This window comes from Symphalangus syndactylus, chromosome 20 (genome assembly GCF_028878055.3).
Source record: "Symphalangus syndactylus isolate Jambi chromosome 20, NHGRI_mSymSyn1-v2.1_pri, whole genome shotgun sequence".
In the NCBI taxonomy this organism is placed as follows: Eukaryota; Metazoa; Chordata; class Mammalia; order Primates; family Hylobatidae; genus Symphalangus; species Symphalangus syndactylus.
The window spans coordinates 64,348,661-64,364,860 of NC_072442.2; the positions used below are offsets into that span (position 1 = coordinate 64,348,661).

The window sequence follows — 16,200 nt, forward strand, 5'->3', positions numbered from 1 at the left end:
AAGTCAGGGGAGAGAACAAGATGGCTTGCGTAGTCAGTCCATAGACAGTGTGGAGAGAGAGGGGAGAGCTGGGCATGCTTGCTGTTACCCCCATGTCCTCATACACAGACAGGATCACTCAGCCCCACATGGGCTTAGCTCTGTTCACTTGAGCGTCGAGTCCAGTAAGAACAGTCTGGTTGAGCAGTGCTTATGAAACATGGAACATCTATCTCCATGGTCTCCTGGCTGGCGGGCCCTTCTTGCCTGCAGCAGGAAGGAAGACATGTGCCCCTGCCTGCACAGTCTGCTGGCCATTGGCAACCTTCTTTCCAGTGGGGACACTCCCGCACCCTCTGTCCCGAGCTCAGAGGGAACTCCCAGCATGGCTTGCCACCCTAGCCTCTTTCATGGCGTGCTCCTCATAGAGTGAGAGAGGGGCCTGCCTGAGGGCTTGGCCCGGAGGCCACACACAAGGGGCAGTCCTCAGGGGAGGGACCTTCTCAGCTCGCAGGTACATTGTACCTCACATGCTGATGCTTCTCTGAAAACCCAGCTGGAAAGCTATCAGAATTTTCCTGTTTGTTTTATGAAGATTTATTCCTCTAGGAGAAAGAGATTGGCTTCAAGATAACAATTAAATATACACAATAATTTTTCAAGTCATAAGAGAAAAAGCAAATTTTTTTTAAAAAAAAGCAAAATCCAATATTATACAATTATATATAGCCATATAACAAGTTCTAGAATATTATTTCATAATTTTTCTTCTCCAAAGGATATTGAGTTGGAATTAAAGCACAGTCTTCCTCTGAGTAAAAACGCAAAAAAAAAACAAAAAAACCCTCAGTTCATTCTCTCAGCAGAGGCTCTGCTTTACTTAGGGAAAAGCTTTCTGCCTGAGCAACCTTGCAAGCATCTTCTTGTGTTTCATAAGCCGAGCCGAAAATCGTAACAATGGTAGTCATCGTTACCTTTTGTTTTTTGGAAACATGGTCTGGCTCTTTCGCCCAGGCTGGAGTGCAGTGGCAACATCTCAACTCACTGCGGCCTCCACCTCACAAGCTGAAGCTATCCCCTCCCCTCAGCCTCCTCAGTAGCTGGGACTACAGGCGTACGCCACCACACCCAGCTAATTTGTCTGTTTTTTTGTGGAGACGGGATTTCGCCATGTTGCCCAGGATGATCTCAAATTCCTGGGATCAAGCAATCCCCCCACCTTAGCTTCCCAAAGTGCTGAGATTGTAGGTATGAGCCACCACTCCTGGCCATCTTTTTTTTTTCTTTAATTTTTTTTGGAGGTGGGATCTCGTTCTGTTGCCCAGGCTAGAGTACAGTGGCCCAGGCTAGAGTGCAGTGGCACCATCATAGCCACTGCAGCCGTGAACTCTTGGGCTCAAGTGATCCCTCCATCTCAGCCTCTTGAGTAACTAGGACTATAAATATGAGCCACCACGCTCGTCTTAAGCGTTCTTTTCTCATTATAAAAGCAGTGAGCATTGTAGAAAACCTAGAAAGCTGATAGGGTCAACTGCTGGTGGCATCTTTTGTTGTGTCTGTTTACTGTTGTTTTTCTTATGCATAGAGAAAATACTGTATATGCAGGTTATTTTTGAATTTTATTTTGTATATGTAGTTTTACATCTTGCTTTTTTTCTTTTTTTTTTGAGACAGAGTCTCGCATTGTCACCCGGGCTGGAGTGCAGTGGTGTCATCTCAGCCCACTGCAACCTCCACCTCCAGGGTTCAAGCAATTCTTCTGCTTCAGCCTCCCTAGTAGCTGGGATTACAGGTGCCTGCCACCACGCCCACCTAATTTTTTGTATTTTTAGTAGAGACGGGGTTTCACTGTGTTGGCCAGGCTGGTCTCAAACTCCTGACCTCGTGATCCGCCTGCCTTGGCCTCCCAAAGTGCTGGGATTACAGGCGTGAGCCACCACGCCCAGCCACATCTTGCTTTTTTTTCATTTAATATTTATCTTGAGATGAGTTCCCACTGTCATTGGAAAGTCTTCATAACTTTTTTTTTTTTTAAGAGACAAGGTCTCACTCTGTTGCCCGGGCTAGAGTACAGTGGTGCACTCGTGGCTCACTGCAGCCTCCAACTCCTGGACTCAAGTGATCCTCCCACCTCAGCCTCTCGAGTAGCTGGGTGCTGTCACGCCCAGCTAGTTTTTTTTTGTTTGTTTTTTGGTTTTTTGTTTTTTTTTTTAATTTTTTGTAGAGACAGAGTCTCGCTTTATTTCCCAGGTTGGTCTCCAACTCGTGGGCTGAAGTGATCCTCCCACTTCAGCTTCCCAAAGTGCTGGGATTACAGGTGTGAGCCACCATGTCTAGCCCATAACATCCATTTTTCAAGATGCACCGTAATCCCCGTGAGCACACTTCCGACCTCCTTTCCCTTGGAGCCTGGTTTTGAAGTTTAGGTTCTGCCCCTTTCCTTCCTTGCTGTTGGTGACTATTCGTGGCTGTTTTGTGGGGAGCATAGGTGAGACAACTTTATAATCATTTGTACCAGCTGTGGGAGAGGGAGGGTCTGAGCTGCGGTTCCTGCTAGCTATAAGCCATGTGACCTTGGCGTGGCCCTCAGTAAACTGACCACCTCCGGGGCTCCTCCTGCAGTGACCTGTGTGACCTTGCGCTGTTGAAGCCCCTGTGGCAGCTCTTTACCCACATGGAATACGGCCTGTTTGAGGACGTGACGCAGCCCGGCATCCTCCTTCCCCTGCATCGTGCCCTCACTGAGCTCTTCTTCGTCACCGAGAACCGTGCCCAGGTGAGGCCTGAGGTCTGGGCAGGGAGCCCGGTGCCTCCGTGTGCGTTTGCTCCCTCTGCTACCCAGGGCAGAAGTCGCTGCCTCATCAGAGCCTGAGTGGCCGGGGTCTGGACAGGCCACACAGGACAGGCATGGCTGAGAGGCTGAGGCTCTCGCCTCTCCCAGGCCTGGGAAACCCTCAGGTCAGCTCTGAGATTGCTTATTTTGTCAGGCCTAGAGCCAATGCGGGAAAAACCGCCTGGGATCAGCCCTTGACAACAGTGAGTTTTGGAAAATAAAATGATAGGTTATTTCTGCTTCCTCCTCTTTTTTTCCTCCCATCAGCACAATAGACTCATTGAATGTGGGAGCTGAACGGGCCTTTCAGAATTCTTTGGCTTCCCTCTCCTTTCACACATGAGGAAACTGGCTTGAGGAGGGGTCCCGGCCTGGTCACCCAAGGGCAGGTGGAGGCAGAGGTGGCCCCAGCACCGGGCACCTGGCTCCCGCCAGGGTTCTGAGCAAGGCAGTGCCACGCGGTGCTGGGCGGCGTGAGTAGCATCCGCCCATGAGAGGCTTGTGCTTTCGCAGGCAGGTGTCCCAGGTGGTCTGGGAGAGCTGCACTGCGCATCTGGTGCTGTCTCTCACAGCCCCTGCTCTCTCTCTGCAGGAGCTTGGCGTGCTGCAGGATTACCTGCTGGCCCTAACCACAGACGACCACCTTCTCCGCTGTGCGGCACAGGTACTCTCTCCACCCCAACAGAGCTGGCCCCCGGGCTGGCGCGCCACCATCTCACCATTACCAGGGCAGAGAAGGTCTGTTCATCGCGTCTGAGTAGGACAGAATCCACCCGGAGCTCACACAGAGCTCATTCCAGTTCAGTCACTTCCTCCTGGTGCTCAGAGAGTGCACACGAGCCCCATTTATCAGAGTCACTCACTCTAAACTGTGGGGTCAGAAGAATTTGTGTCTTTAAAACCAAAACAACCGAGGCCTTAAATTTAGTTTGGCTGATTCTTGAAGTTTCCGTGGAGTTAGATTTCCCATATTTTTAGATGTGAGTTGCTTCTCTGGTAGCGGAACTCTTCTTCTGACAGCTGTTTGGTGTCAGGACGCTTCACACTTTTCACTGACTGAGGAGCTCAGAAAGCTTTTGGATATGTCTGTTATACATATATCCATATGTGCCATTAGAAACGAGATTTTCAATTTAAAAATTAAGCAAAAGTTTAAACCTTTATCAATTTATTTTTTTAAAGTAGTGAACCCATTTCATGTTAACATGAATAACACGTCTTGTGAAAAACGACTCTTAACTTTTCAAAACAAAGTAATCACTGAGTGCTCTGGGACAAATAGGTGACCAAAAAAGAAAAAAGGAATGCCTGCAGAGGGTGGCACCGTGTTCCATCCCTGCAGACCCCTCTCATGTCTGGCCTCATAGAAGACAGCTGGATTCTCATGTCTGCTTCTGCAGTCAGATCACACGTCAGGCTCTGGAACAGTCCACCATATACTCAGGAGAAGGAAAGTGAAAAATGAACCTTGCAGACCCCGAAAGGGTCTCGGGAGTCGCCTGGCCCCAGACTCCTTGAATATCATAGCATGTGTGGCCCAACACCCCCACCACCCTGGAGGACAGTTAGGGACACTGAGGCTCACAGGGTTACCCGTGGGTGGACACCCAGCCGGGACACCCAGCCAAGAGCCCTGCCTGAGCACGGCGCTCTGTCCCTTGGAAGTATTCTCCAAACACACTGCCCTTTTGCAGGAAAAGGGTCTTCTTTCCTGCCATAGGCTTTGACGTGTACGCTCGAAAGTGGGAATGCCCCAAGCCCATACCGAAGAGTTTGTGCGAATTCACCCGAGACCTGTAGGCCGAGTAGAAACTTTCCCTTACCCCCAACAGCTACCTACCAGCATTGCCGCCGCCACCCCAGGTTTCATGACATCACGTAACGAAATTTTGATATTTGCGCATCCTGGCCTCAAAGCTCAGCATGGTGGCTTGCCTGTGGGCGGGTCCCTGTTGCTGCCCCTGTCCAGTCTCCGTTTCCTCCTTACCCTCTTCTGACCCTCCCCACAGCCTGTCGAGTGTACTGCACCAGTGTCCTGACGTTTCTCCCTGACATCTCTCCCTGCCAACCCTCTCTTCCTCCCTCAGCCACCTCCACCCTCTTGCTGTCCAGACCCTGAAGGCCTGACGGGCCTGGCCTCGCCTCCAGGGCATCTGAGTGCCCTCCTGGCCCTGTTTTCTCTACTCCCTCTGGTCCCCAGCACTGGCTGTTCGTTTCCTGTGAGTGCCATGCCCTTCCCCACCTGCATCTTTGCACTGTTTTCCCCAGAGAGTTTTCCCAGACCTGTGCAGACAGCCTTCTCAGCCCCCACACTGGGACTGCCCCTCTGGGCAGTGATGATTCCTACCTACATTTGGAGCTTTCTTGTGCTCTTAATAGCATTTTCTCTCTCTCCACCCTGTGGGCCTCTGGGGGAGGGGAACACATCTGGTTCATCTCAGGGCCCCCCTCCTCCATCCCCATGTCCTCAGTGCTCAGCTGAGGGTCTTATCAGCACTCAGTGAACGAGGGAGTGGCTCCTGACATTGGCGACAACTCTTTTTCCCTCCACAGGCTCTGCAGAACATTGCTGCCATCAGCCTGGCCATCAACTACCCAAACAAGGCCACCCGCCTCTGGAATGTGGAGTGTTAGCCCTTGGTGGGGCGTGCATGGGACTAGCTCATCTGCCACAGGGATTTTAGAGCAGACATCTAACCTCATTCAGGAAGATTCCTGTAGCGCCAGTGCCCGGCTCTCCTTGAGCTGACTTCCACTCCAGTTAGGATTGCCAAGCCGCCACGTCTCCAAGAGCTCCCGTGCGTAGGCTGGACGCAAGCACAGGCTGTAGCATGTTGAAAATAAGCCAAGCAATGCAGAATGCCTCAGAAGGGGTGGGCAGGGGCCCTTGAGAAGGTTCAGAGACCAGCCTTCTCCAGAGGCTGTCCCTGCAGGAGCTGTGGGCTTGGGAAGACTTGGAAGCGGCCTCTCTCAACTGGTTTCTGTCTCCGTGGAGCTGGAACTGCCTGCACTTGCCTTCAGAGGGAGGCACAGTCCACCCAGATCCACCTTTCCAGCAAGACCCCCAGCAGCTGCCCAGCCTGGGAGCACCTCTTTGCTTTTCACACCAAACCAAAACTGGCGAGAGCCCCTCCTGGCCACCACTGATCCCCGAGCATCCAGTACAGAACCAGACATCGAGCTAGCTCCCTGCACGGCTGCGCCCTCCCAGAGAACTCCTTGAGGAGAACAAGTGCCCTTGGGGACAGCCGGCAGGCGCCCCTGTACATCTGCTCACGCACCAGGCAGCACAGCCGCAGTTTCTCAGTTGTTTTGACATATTTCAGTTTCCACCTCACGTTTTTAGAGCAGAACCACACTGTCTCCCTGGAGGGGCTCAAGGGCATGACCAGGGACTGACCACTCTGTGAAAGCAGCAGAATGTGAGGAGCACGTGTGAGCTTCTGTACCTTGAAGATGATCAGAGGATATCTTATTTTAAGAGTAAAAACCCACATAATTTTATTTCTGCTTGATAGTCATGGTAGTCTGTCATACCCACCTCTGGGACTCTGCGTGGCTGTTTGGCTGTCACTTGTAGCAATAACGACATTAGTTCTAGTCAGTGCTGTTTTACATTTTTCTTTTGATGGGTTTAGTCTTGCCCTGGCGTGCCGATGATGATTCTCCCTCCAGAGCCACACTTAGGAACATGAAGCAAGCCTGGCGCGTGGGCTGTGTGCCGGCCTTAGTGGGACCCGTGGGGTTGGAGCACGCCTTTAGGGGCAGTGTCTGGGCCCAAAGCACGTCCGACCACACAGTGCCAGAGCCAGAGAAGGGGCCCCACTACCAAGGCCAAGCTTGACCAGGTCAGCATTGCCATGGCCCATTGTGCCCCGTGGCCTCTGAAGACCCCTCTGTGCAGGGTCTGCGGGGATCTGGATTGCAAGGGCCGGAGTCTGCAGGTCTGGAAGCATCTACCTATAAGAGCACTTTCGCCTTGTGGGTCAGGACTCCAAGGTGCAGCGGGCTTCACAGCCCTACAGTTAGGTTCTCAGCTAAACCCCGGAGTTCTGGTAGAACCATCCTGGGGCGGGCGGAGGATGGGATTCAAGGGAGACAGGAACACATGGGGCAGATCCTGGAATTGGGTGGCCTGAGGACTGAGGCCATCACCCTGGTGGAAAGGCCTGGCCTGGTTCCCGTGGCTTGGGACCTGAATAGGCAGGTGCTGCTGGCTCCGTAGAAACCCTTTTCCCATCTTTTGCTCTTTGCCAAACCTACCTTGCTTTGGGAGCTGCCTACACCCCCCGCAGAAAAGGCGCCACCTTCTGCACCCCTCAGACCCGAGGAGGTCTCCCAGTGAAGAGTTTCCCAAGAGGGGACTCACAGGAAACAAGTCTTGGTGCTAGGGAGGGAGGCCCCGCTGCGTGCTCAGACTCACAGCCAACCTGTAAGGTAGACCAGATAGCGCCACCCACGCCCCTCCACACCCCAGACTCCCAGTAAAGTGGGCGGCAGGGCAGGAGTCACCTCACCTGTGGCAGCGGCCACCGCTGTACTCCATCCTCCCGTCAGGAAGATCAGCTGTAAATAAACGCTGGGCTCCCCAGAGCACCTGTCCGCGCACTGCCCTTGCTGCTCTGGGATCTTCGCTGCAGTTCACGGGAAACAAGCCTGAGTCCGCCCGCACCCGCGGCTGCTCTCCCGGCTCCGCGCGGCCGCCTCTGCCTCCGCCACCGGGTGGCGCTGCCGAGCCAGAGCCGTCGCGTCCCGGCGCTTTCCAGCAGCCCCAGGCCCGGAGGAGGCGAAGCCCGCAGAGCAAAGGTGGAAACACGTGCCTACGCTGTAAAGAAATCCTGTTCCAGAGCATACCTGCTGTACAAAAAGACCCTGTTCCTAACGAGAGGAGTGCCGCATTTTCACCACCGTTTTTAATTTGTTTTCTTACGGGTTTACGATTTTGAATTTTTCTTATTTGGTTGAAAGAATTTTGATTCTATCAGCCTGAGTGAGTTCAGCCTGTAAAAAGGATGTTAAGCTGTGGGTAAAATACGCAAACGAAGAGAAATATATTGTACAAATTCTATATAATAAGGTACGCCTGTGTGTGGACTCGTCTCTCCCTCCTCCCTCCGCCCCGCCCTGTCTCGTGGAGCTCAGGCGTGGAGTTTACACCGCGCCCGAAGGGATGCGAGGCGGAGACTCGGAGACTCGGGAGCTCAGGGCTGAAAGAATGGAAAGCTGCCGTAGGCCTTCCTCCAGATCATCCTCCTCCCAAGCCCAAGCCTGCAGCCCCCGCCCTTCCCCCGGCGATCCCAGGGCTTTGGTTCACCCCATCTCCGTGCGGCCGTCCGGAGGTTTCCACACACACGGCGCCGTGGGGGCCTCTGCTCTTCAGCCAGGCACCCCTGGCCCCACCGCCCGCCCTGGACCTCTCTGGTAGCCCGCAGGACACTGCGGAACCCGGAGGAGGAAGGCAGGGCCCCAGTCAGTGCGCCTGCTGCCTTCCTGGGACTGGCTGCCTTCCTGCCGGCCTCTGGACCCTGCCTCTGGCCCAAGTGTGGCCTGAGGTTTACCTGGGCCCCCGCTTCCTCCTCCTTCCAGCCTCTGCCTTGCCACGCGCTGCTCTGTCCCCTTCCCAGAGGCATTCTGGGGCTGAGGACTGTCTGGCAAATTACAGAAGAGTGCCTTCTTGGCGGGGGCTGCACTTAACCAACCTTTGAGGCCCATTTGTTCCAGCCCGACAGAGTCTGACACATCCCCCAAAGCCCCAGACTGCTTTCGGGGGAGCCCCAGGCAGGGGCTGGACCCAGCCTCAGCCCTCACCATCCCCTAGCCCAGAGAGAAACCTGAGACTCAGCAGGACTGGGTGCTCCCAGGCCTGTGCCGCTCCCGAGGCGCTCTCTAGGGCCTGGTGCAAATATTGATGCCCTCCCCGCCTCACCTTGTCCCGGAGCACACGGGCTTCACTCTGAAAAGCAGGCGTGTCCACCTGAGCCCTGCCCGGCTAGTGTGACTAAGGTCACTGCTGAGACTAAGCCAGCACCAGCAGACTAAGGAGAAGGGCACAGACAGCGAAGGCAAGTTGAGCCCGAGCTTTTAGAACTCAAGAGAAACACAGAGTTCCACCAGCTGAGCCTCTTCATTTATCGAGAGGCAGAAGCGGTGGGAGGTCAGCCTCGAACCAGGCAGGAGGCAAGTGGAGAGCCCAGGCCCCCAGCCATGGCTGCAGCACAGAGGCGCTCAGTGCGCGCTCACCCGCTCAATACATGCCCTCCACAGACCTAGCACCGCAGCTTCGTGCTGAACCACCAGTGAGCAGCCCAGGCGCTCAGACAGAAACCAAGTCAAAACACGGCCCTGGCCGGGCGCGGTGGCTCACGCCTGTAATCCCAGCACTTAGGGAGGCCGAGGTGGGTGGATCACCTGTGGGGAGTTTGAGACCAGCCTGACCAACATGGAGAAACCCCGTCTCTACTAAAAATACAAACTTGGCCAGGCATGGTGGCGCATGCCTGTAATCCCAGCTACTCGGGAGGCTGAGGCAGGAGAATCGCTTGAACCTGGGAGGCAGAGGTTGCGATGAGCTGAGATGGCGCCATTGCACTCCAGCCTGGGCAACAAGAGCAAAACTCCGTCTCAAAAAATAAAAATAAAAATAAATAAATAAAACACGGCCCTGTCACTTCCCTGGCTGCCATCTCCTACGCCTCCCCTCCTTCCCTGCTGACAAAATCCAGTTTTTTGCAGGTGGTGACTCTACATAGTTTAATCTCATGATTAAACCCTCCCTCCTCCCTCCCCCCACCCACCCCAAGTAAGCTCACTTCTGTGTCCCAGCCCTTCTTGCAGTGAGGCCGTCAGAGGCGTCTGAACCAGAGCAACTCCATTTTGAATAGGGGCTGGGTAAAATAAGGCTGAGACCTACTGGGCAGCATTCCCAGACGGTTAGACATTCTGAGTCACAGGACGAGATAGGAGGTCGGCACAAGATACAGGTCATAGAGGCCCTGCTGATGAAACAGGTTGCAGTAAAGAAGCCGGCCAAAACACCAAAACCGAGGTGGCCACAAGAGTGACCTCTGGTCGTCCTCATTGCTACACTCCCACCAGCGCTGTGACAGTTTACAAATGGCATGGCAGTGTCAGGAAGTTACCCTATATGGTCTAAAAAGGGGAAGCATGAATAACACACCCCTATTTAGCATATAATCAAGAAATAGGCCAGGCACGGTGGCTCATGCCTGTAATTCCAGCACTTTGGGAGGCTGAGGCAGATGGATCACGAGGTCAGGAGTTCGAGACCAGCCTGGCCAACATGGTGAAACCCTGTCTCTACTAAAAATACAAAAATTAGCCAGGCATAGTGGTGCATGCCTGTAATCTCAGCTACTCGGGAGGCTGAGGCAGGAGAATCACTTGAACCCAGGAGGCGGAGGTTGCAGCGAGCCAAGATCACGCTACTGCACTCCAGCCTGGGCAACAGAGTGAGACTGTCTCAAATAAATAAAAAGAAGTAACCATAAAAATGGGCAACCAGCAGCCCTCGAGGCTGCTCTGCCTATGGAGTAGCCATTCCTTATTTCTTTCCAAATAAACTTGCGTTCACTTTACTCCGTGGACTCACCTCAAATTCTTTCTTGCATGAGATTCAAGAACCCTCTCTGGGGTCTGGATTGGGACCCCTTTCTGGTAGCAAGGCGGCTCTATGGCTGCATTCTCCAGAGGCTCTGGGGAAGGAGCCCTTCTCCTACACGCTCCCTTTGTGCCGAGATGAGATGCCTGGCCTCGCACACAATCTTGCCGCCATCAGGTAAAAAGCTGGAGGCTGACAAGCCAACACTCTGGGGCAGTGGGAGCAGAAAGCCAGGAGTCCTTCATTCCGTTGTTTGAGCCCTAGAACTACCCATCTCCAGGCGGTGGCTGAGGTGTCCTCTCACCTCAGCGGAAAGCATTTCTGACCCAACTTTATGCAACAATTTGGCTCCAGTAGGTTGAAATAATGTCACAGCTGTCTTCTCATGACATTAATGTGGACAGTATATGGAAAGGAAACGTAAAAATTCCGGAAATAAAAAGGCCTCCAACAGTGTCCAGTCAAGCCACAGATGGCATCCAGTTGCTCCGTTACCAAATTCTTCTCTCTTGGGGTTCTTGGCGTACGTAGCTTTGCTCATGCCCAACCAGCTTCTAGACTTCCTATCTGGAGGCGCTGTCCCAGGATTCGTTGGGATTTCTTCAGTTGCAAGTTAAAGACACTCCAAACTAACTTAACATGGAAATGGATTGACTTACAAAACCGAAAAGCCCGAGGGTTGCATCTAGCTCCAGGCAAAGCTAAATTCCAGGGACTCAAAGATGTCGGCTCACCTTCTCTCCCTGCCCTCCATCCTGCCTCTTCCTCCTCTTCCTCCTCCGCTCATTCTCCTGCCCTGCTTCCACCTGGGCTTTCAGGCAGGTGAGGGCGAAAATTAAAGCACCAGGTGATGGCTCTCTCCTCCTTTTCCTCGCGGCCACTGACCACCGCCGATTCCGCAGTGGAGAGAGCTTCTCACTCTCTCTTCATGTGAGGCCTCCCAAGCTGTTGGCTGGTATCTTCTAGCCGTGAGTTAATTTACTGTTTTTTGTTTTGGTTTGGTTTTTTTGTTTGTTTGTTTGAGACTGAGTCTCACTCTGTCACCCAGGGTGGAGTGCAGTGGCGCAATCTTGGCTCACTGAAACGTCCACCTCTCGGGTTCAAGCGATTCTCCTGCCTCAGTCTCCCGAGTAGCTGGGATTACAGGCACCCGCAACCACGCCCGGCTAATTTTTTGTATTTTTAGTAGAGAGGGGGTTTCACCATGTTAGCCAGGATGGTCTCGATCTCCTGACCTCGTGATCCACCTGCCTTGGCCTCCCAAAGTGCTGGGATTACAGGCGTGAGCCACCACACCCGGCCAATTTACTGTTTTAAAAGCTACCTGGGAGACCCATGAGTTTGTGTTGTCATCTCAGAATTGCTGAGCAACCCGGCATCCGTGACAGTGGGCAGAAGTACCCACGCAGTCACTGGGAAGTACCCACGCAGCCACTGTGAGCCTCGTCAACACATCAGCTCGACCACTCAGCCACTTGGCCAGGCAAGGTGCCCCCAGATGTGGCAGGCAGCTTATCCACTAGTGAGTTTAGAAATTTGCAACAGAAGTGGAGAGACAGACATCTAAAACAACTGATCTTAAGACCAAAAAAAGGTGAAATGCAGAAGAATGAGCACACGTCTATCAAGCAGATGCAAACAGAAAATCAGAGCTGTTCAGCATCAGGCAATCTAATTTGAGACAAAATTAAACTGGGCAAGGTCCGGCACGGTGGCTCACGCCTGTCATCCCAGCACTTTGGGAGGCCGAGGTGGGGGGATCACTTGAGGTAAGGAGTTCGAGACCAGCCTGGCTAACATAGTGAAACCCTATCTCCACTAAAAATACAAAAATTAGCCGGGCGTGGTGGCGGGCGCCTGTAATCCCAGCTGCTTGGGAGGCTGAGTCACGAGAATTGCTTGAACCTGGGAGGTGGAGTTTGCAGCGAGCCGAGATCGCACCATTGCACTCCAGCCTGGGCAATAAGAGCAAAATTCCGTCTCAAAAAAAAAAAAAAAAAAAAGAAGTTCTTCAGGCTAAAAGCAAGTTACTCCGGATGGCAATTTGAATCCACAAAAAGCACTGGTAAAAGTAATTGTGCAATTATAGAAGACAGTATAAATTCATTTTTCTTCTCTTAACTGATTTAAAAAGCAACTGTATAAATATGAATATAACATATTGTTAGGCCTATTACATATAAAATGTAGTATATTTACCAAAAGCAAGACAAGAAAGGTGGGTGGGAGCAAAGCTGTACTGGGCTAAGGAAATGACTCCAGATGTCACTCAAATCCATGAGAAGAAATGAAGAGAACTAGAAATTATTTTATTTATTTATTTATTTATTTATTTATTTATTTTTTGAGACGGAGTCTCGCTCTGTTGCCCAGGCTGGAGTGCAGTGGCGCAATCTCAGCTCACTGCAACCTCCACCTCTTGGGTTCACGCCATCCTCCTGCCTCAGCCTCCCGAGTAGCTAGGACTGCAGGCGCCGCCACCACACCTGGCTAATTTTTTTGTATTTTTAGTAGAGATGGGGTTTCACTGTGTTAGCCAGGCTGGTCTAGAACTCCTGACCTCAAGTGATCCCCCCCACCTCAGCCTCCCAAGGTGCTGGGATTACAGGCATGAGCCACTGTGCCCAGCCTAGAAATTATTTTTTTAAGAGAGAGGATTAACATAATAAAAGCTATATATACTTATTCTCCTTTTTCTCTCAGCTTCTGTAGAAAACCTAAAATTATTTAAAGTAATGATTATCACAGCTTATTGTTGGGCTTGTAACATTTATAGATGTGATAGTTATAACAACAATGCCACAAAAAGGAGGGAAACAGAAAAAAGCTATATAGGAGTCATGTTTCTACATCTCATTAAAATTAAAGTTAATATAAATCTTAAGCTGAGGCTGGGCACAGTGGCTCATGCCTGTAATCCAAGCACTTTGGAAGCCTGAGGCAGGTGGATCACCTGAGGTCAGGAATTTGAGGCCAGCCTGACCAACATGGCAAAACCCCATCTCTACTAAAAAAAAAATACAAAAATTAGCCAGGCATGATGGCACACACCTGTAGTCCCAGCTACTTGGGAGGCTGAGACAGGAGAATTGCTTGAACCTGGGAGGCGGAGGTTGAAGTAAGCCAATATTGCGCCACTGTAGTCCAGCCTGGGTGACAGAGCGAGACTCCATCTCAAAAACAAATAAATAAATAAATATAAATCTGAAGCTGATTCTAGTAAGTTAAATTGTATAGCCAGGTGCAGTGGATCAGGGCTATAATCCCAGCACTTTGGGAGCCCAAGGCAAGAGGATCAATCGCTTGAGCTCAGGAGTTGGAGACCAGCTTGGGAAACACGGTGAGACCTCATCTCTACAAAAAATAAACAAAATTAGCCCGGCATGGTGGTGCATGCCTGTAGTCCCAGCTGCTTGGGCGACTGAGGTAGGAGGATTGCTTAAGCCCAGCACATCAAGTCTGTGGTGAGCCATGATCATGCCACTGTTCTCCAGCCTGGGTGACAGAGTGAGATGCTGTCTCAAAAGAAAAAAAGTATATAAAACCCTAGATCAACAACTAAGAAAATGCCAAAAATATACTTTAAAAAAATCATTATGGAAACGTAAATGCTACCTTAGAAAATATTCACTTAATGCAAAGGAAAGCAGTGAAGGAAGAACGAGGAACAGAAAAGACTTGAGACATAGAAAACAAAAAGTAAAATGGCAGCATAAACCCAACTATACCAATCACATTAAATGTAAATGGATTAAACAATGTAATCAAAAGGAAGATTATTGTACTGGATAAAAAACAAGATTCGACCAGGCGTGGTGGCTCAAGGCTGTAATCCCAGCAGTTTGGGAGGCTGAGGTGGGCAGATCACAAGGTCAGGAGATCAAGACTGTCCTGGCTAATATGGTGAAACCCCATCTCTACTAAATATACAAAAAAGTAGCCAGGCATGGTGGCAAGCGCCTGTAGTCCCAGCTACTCGGGAGGCTGAGGCAGGAGAATGGCGTGAACCCAGGAGGTGGAGGTTGCAGTGAGCTGAGATCACGCCACTGCACTCCAGCCTGGGCAACAGAGCAAGACTCCATCTCAAAAAATAAAAATAAAAATAAAAACACAAGGTTCTACTATATGCTGTCCATGGAGAAACATTTTAGATTTAAAAGCACAAATAGATGAAAAGCAAAAGAATAAAAAAGAAGATATATCATGCAAAGGGCAATCAGGAGAAAGTTGAAGTGGCTATAGTTTTATCAGACAAAATAGACTTTGAAACAAAAAAAATGCTTCTAGGGACATTTTAGAATGATAAAAGGGTCAATCCATAAGGAAGATATAACAATTATAAATATATATGCACCTCGTAACAGAGCACCAAAGCACATGAAGCAAAAACTGACAGAAATGAAGCGGGGAATAGACAACTCAGCAATGACAGCTGGAGACCTCGAGACCCCACTTTCAGTAGGTGGAGAGAAGTAGCCAGGAGAGTAACAAGGAGATTGAACATCATTTATTGATTTGTTTTAGAATAAGTCTCACTATGCTGCCCAAGCAGATCTTGAACTTATGGGCTCAAAAATCCTCCTACTTCAGTCTCACAGGTAGCATGAAAATGGAAGGCTTAAACAACACTATAAAGCAATTTGACTTGATGGATGTCTATAGAACACTCTACCCAACAAAAGCAGAATATACATTTTCTCAATTGCTCATGGAATATTACCCAGAACAGACCCTATTCTAGGCAATAGCAAACCTCAACATATTTTGGTTTATTTTAATTTTTTTTTGTAGAGATGGAGTCTCAATATATTGCCCAGACTGGTCTTAAACTCCTCCACTAAAGCAATACTCCCACCTCAGCCTCCCAAAATGCTGGTATTATAGGTATGAACCATCACACCTAGCCCAATAAATTTTAAAAGAAATAATACAAAGTATGTTCTCCAACCAGAATGGAATGAAATTAGAAATCATTATTCTGTTGAAAGAAATTGGAGAGATTCACAAGTATATAGAAATTAAACAACACATTCCTAAATAACTAATGCGTCAAAGAAGGAACCAAAAGGGAGATTAGAAAATAATTTGAAATGAATGAAAATGAAGACACAAAAATATCAAAACTTACAGGATGCAACTAAAGTAGTACTTACTAGGGAAGAACTTACTAGTAGAAGGGAAATTTATAGTTGTAAAGGTCTACATTAAAATAATGATCTCAGGCCGGGCGCGGTGGCTCACGCTTGTAATCCCAGCACTTTGGGAGGCTGAGGCGGGCAGATCACGAGGTCAGGAGATCGAGACCACAGTGAAACCCCGTCTCTACTAAAAATACAAAAAAATTAACCGGGCGTGGTGGCGGGCGCCTGTAGTCCCAGCTACTCGGAGAGGCTGAGGCAGGAGAATTGCTTGAACCCGGGAGGTGGAGCTTGCAGTGAGCCAAGATTGCGCCACTGCACTCCAGCCTGGGCCACAGAGCGAGACTCCGTCTCAAAAAAAAAAAAAAAAAAGATCTCAAATCAGTAACCTAACTTTCCACCTTAAGACAATGGTGAGAGAAGAGCAAAATAAGAAAGCCTAAAGGAAGCAGAACAAAGATTAGAATGGAAATTAATGAAATAGAGAATAGAAAAATAGAGAAAATTAGTGAAACCAAATGCTGGCTCTATAAAAAGACCAACAAAATTGAAAACCCTTAGCGACATTGACCAAGAAAATAAGAGAGAAGACTTCAATTACTAGAATCAGATATGAAAGAAGGAGCATTACT

General features: G+C 50.2%; 1 protein-coding gene across 4 annotated transcripts in view; it reads left to right on the forward strand.

Annotated features, from left to right (window-relative positions):
• The window catches only part of ZZEF1 (zinc finger ZZ-type and EF-hand domain containing 1), a 136,676-nt gene extending 128,784 nt beyond the window's left edge, over nt 1–7,892 (forward strand). For 2 of the 4 annotated variants that reach the window (XM_055257868.2, XM_055257869.2), the window contains exons 53-55: nt 2,602–2,755; nt 3,405–3,476; nt 5,366–7,892. In XM_055257868.2, the coding sequence (XP_055113843.1) occupies nt 2,602–2,755; nt 3,405–3,476; nt 5,366–5,446 (307 nt within the window). In that variant the 3' untranslated portion in view covers nt 5,447–7,892. The other 2 variants (XM_063629624.1, XM_063629625.1) reach the window with 1 other exon arrangement.
• Nucleotides 7,893–16,200: the final 8,308 nt, after the last annotated feature.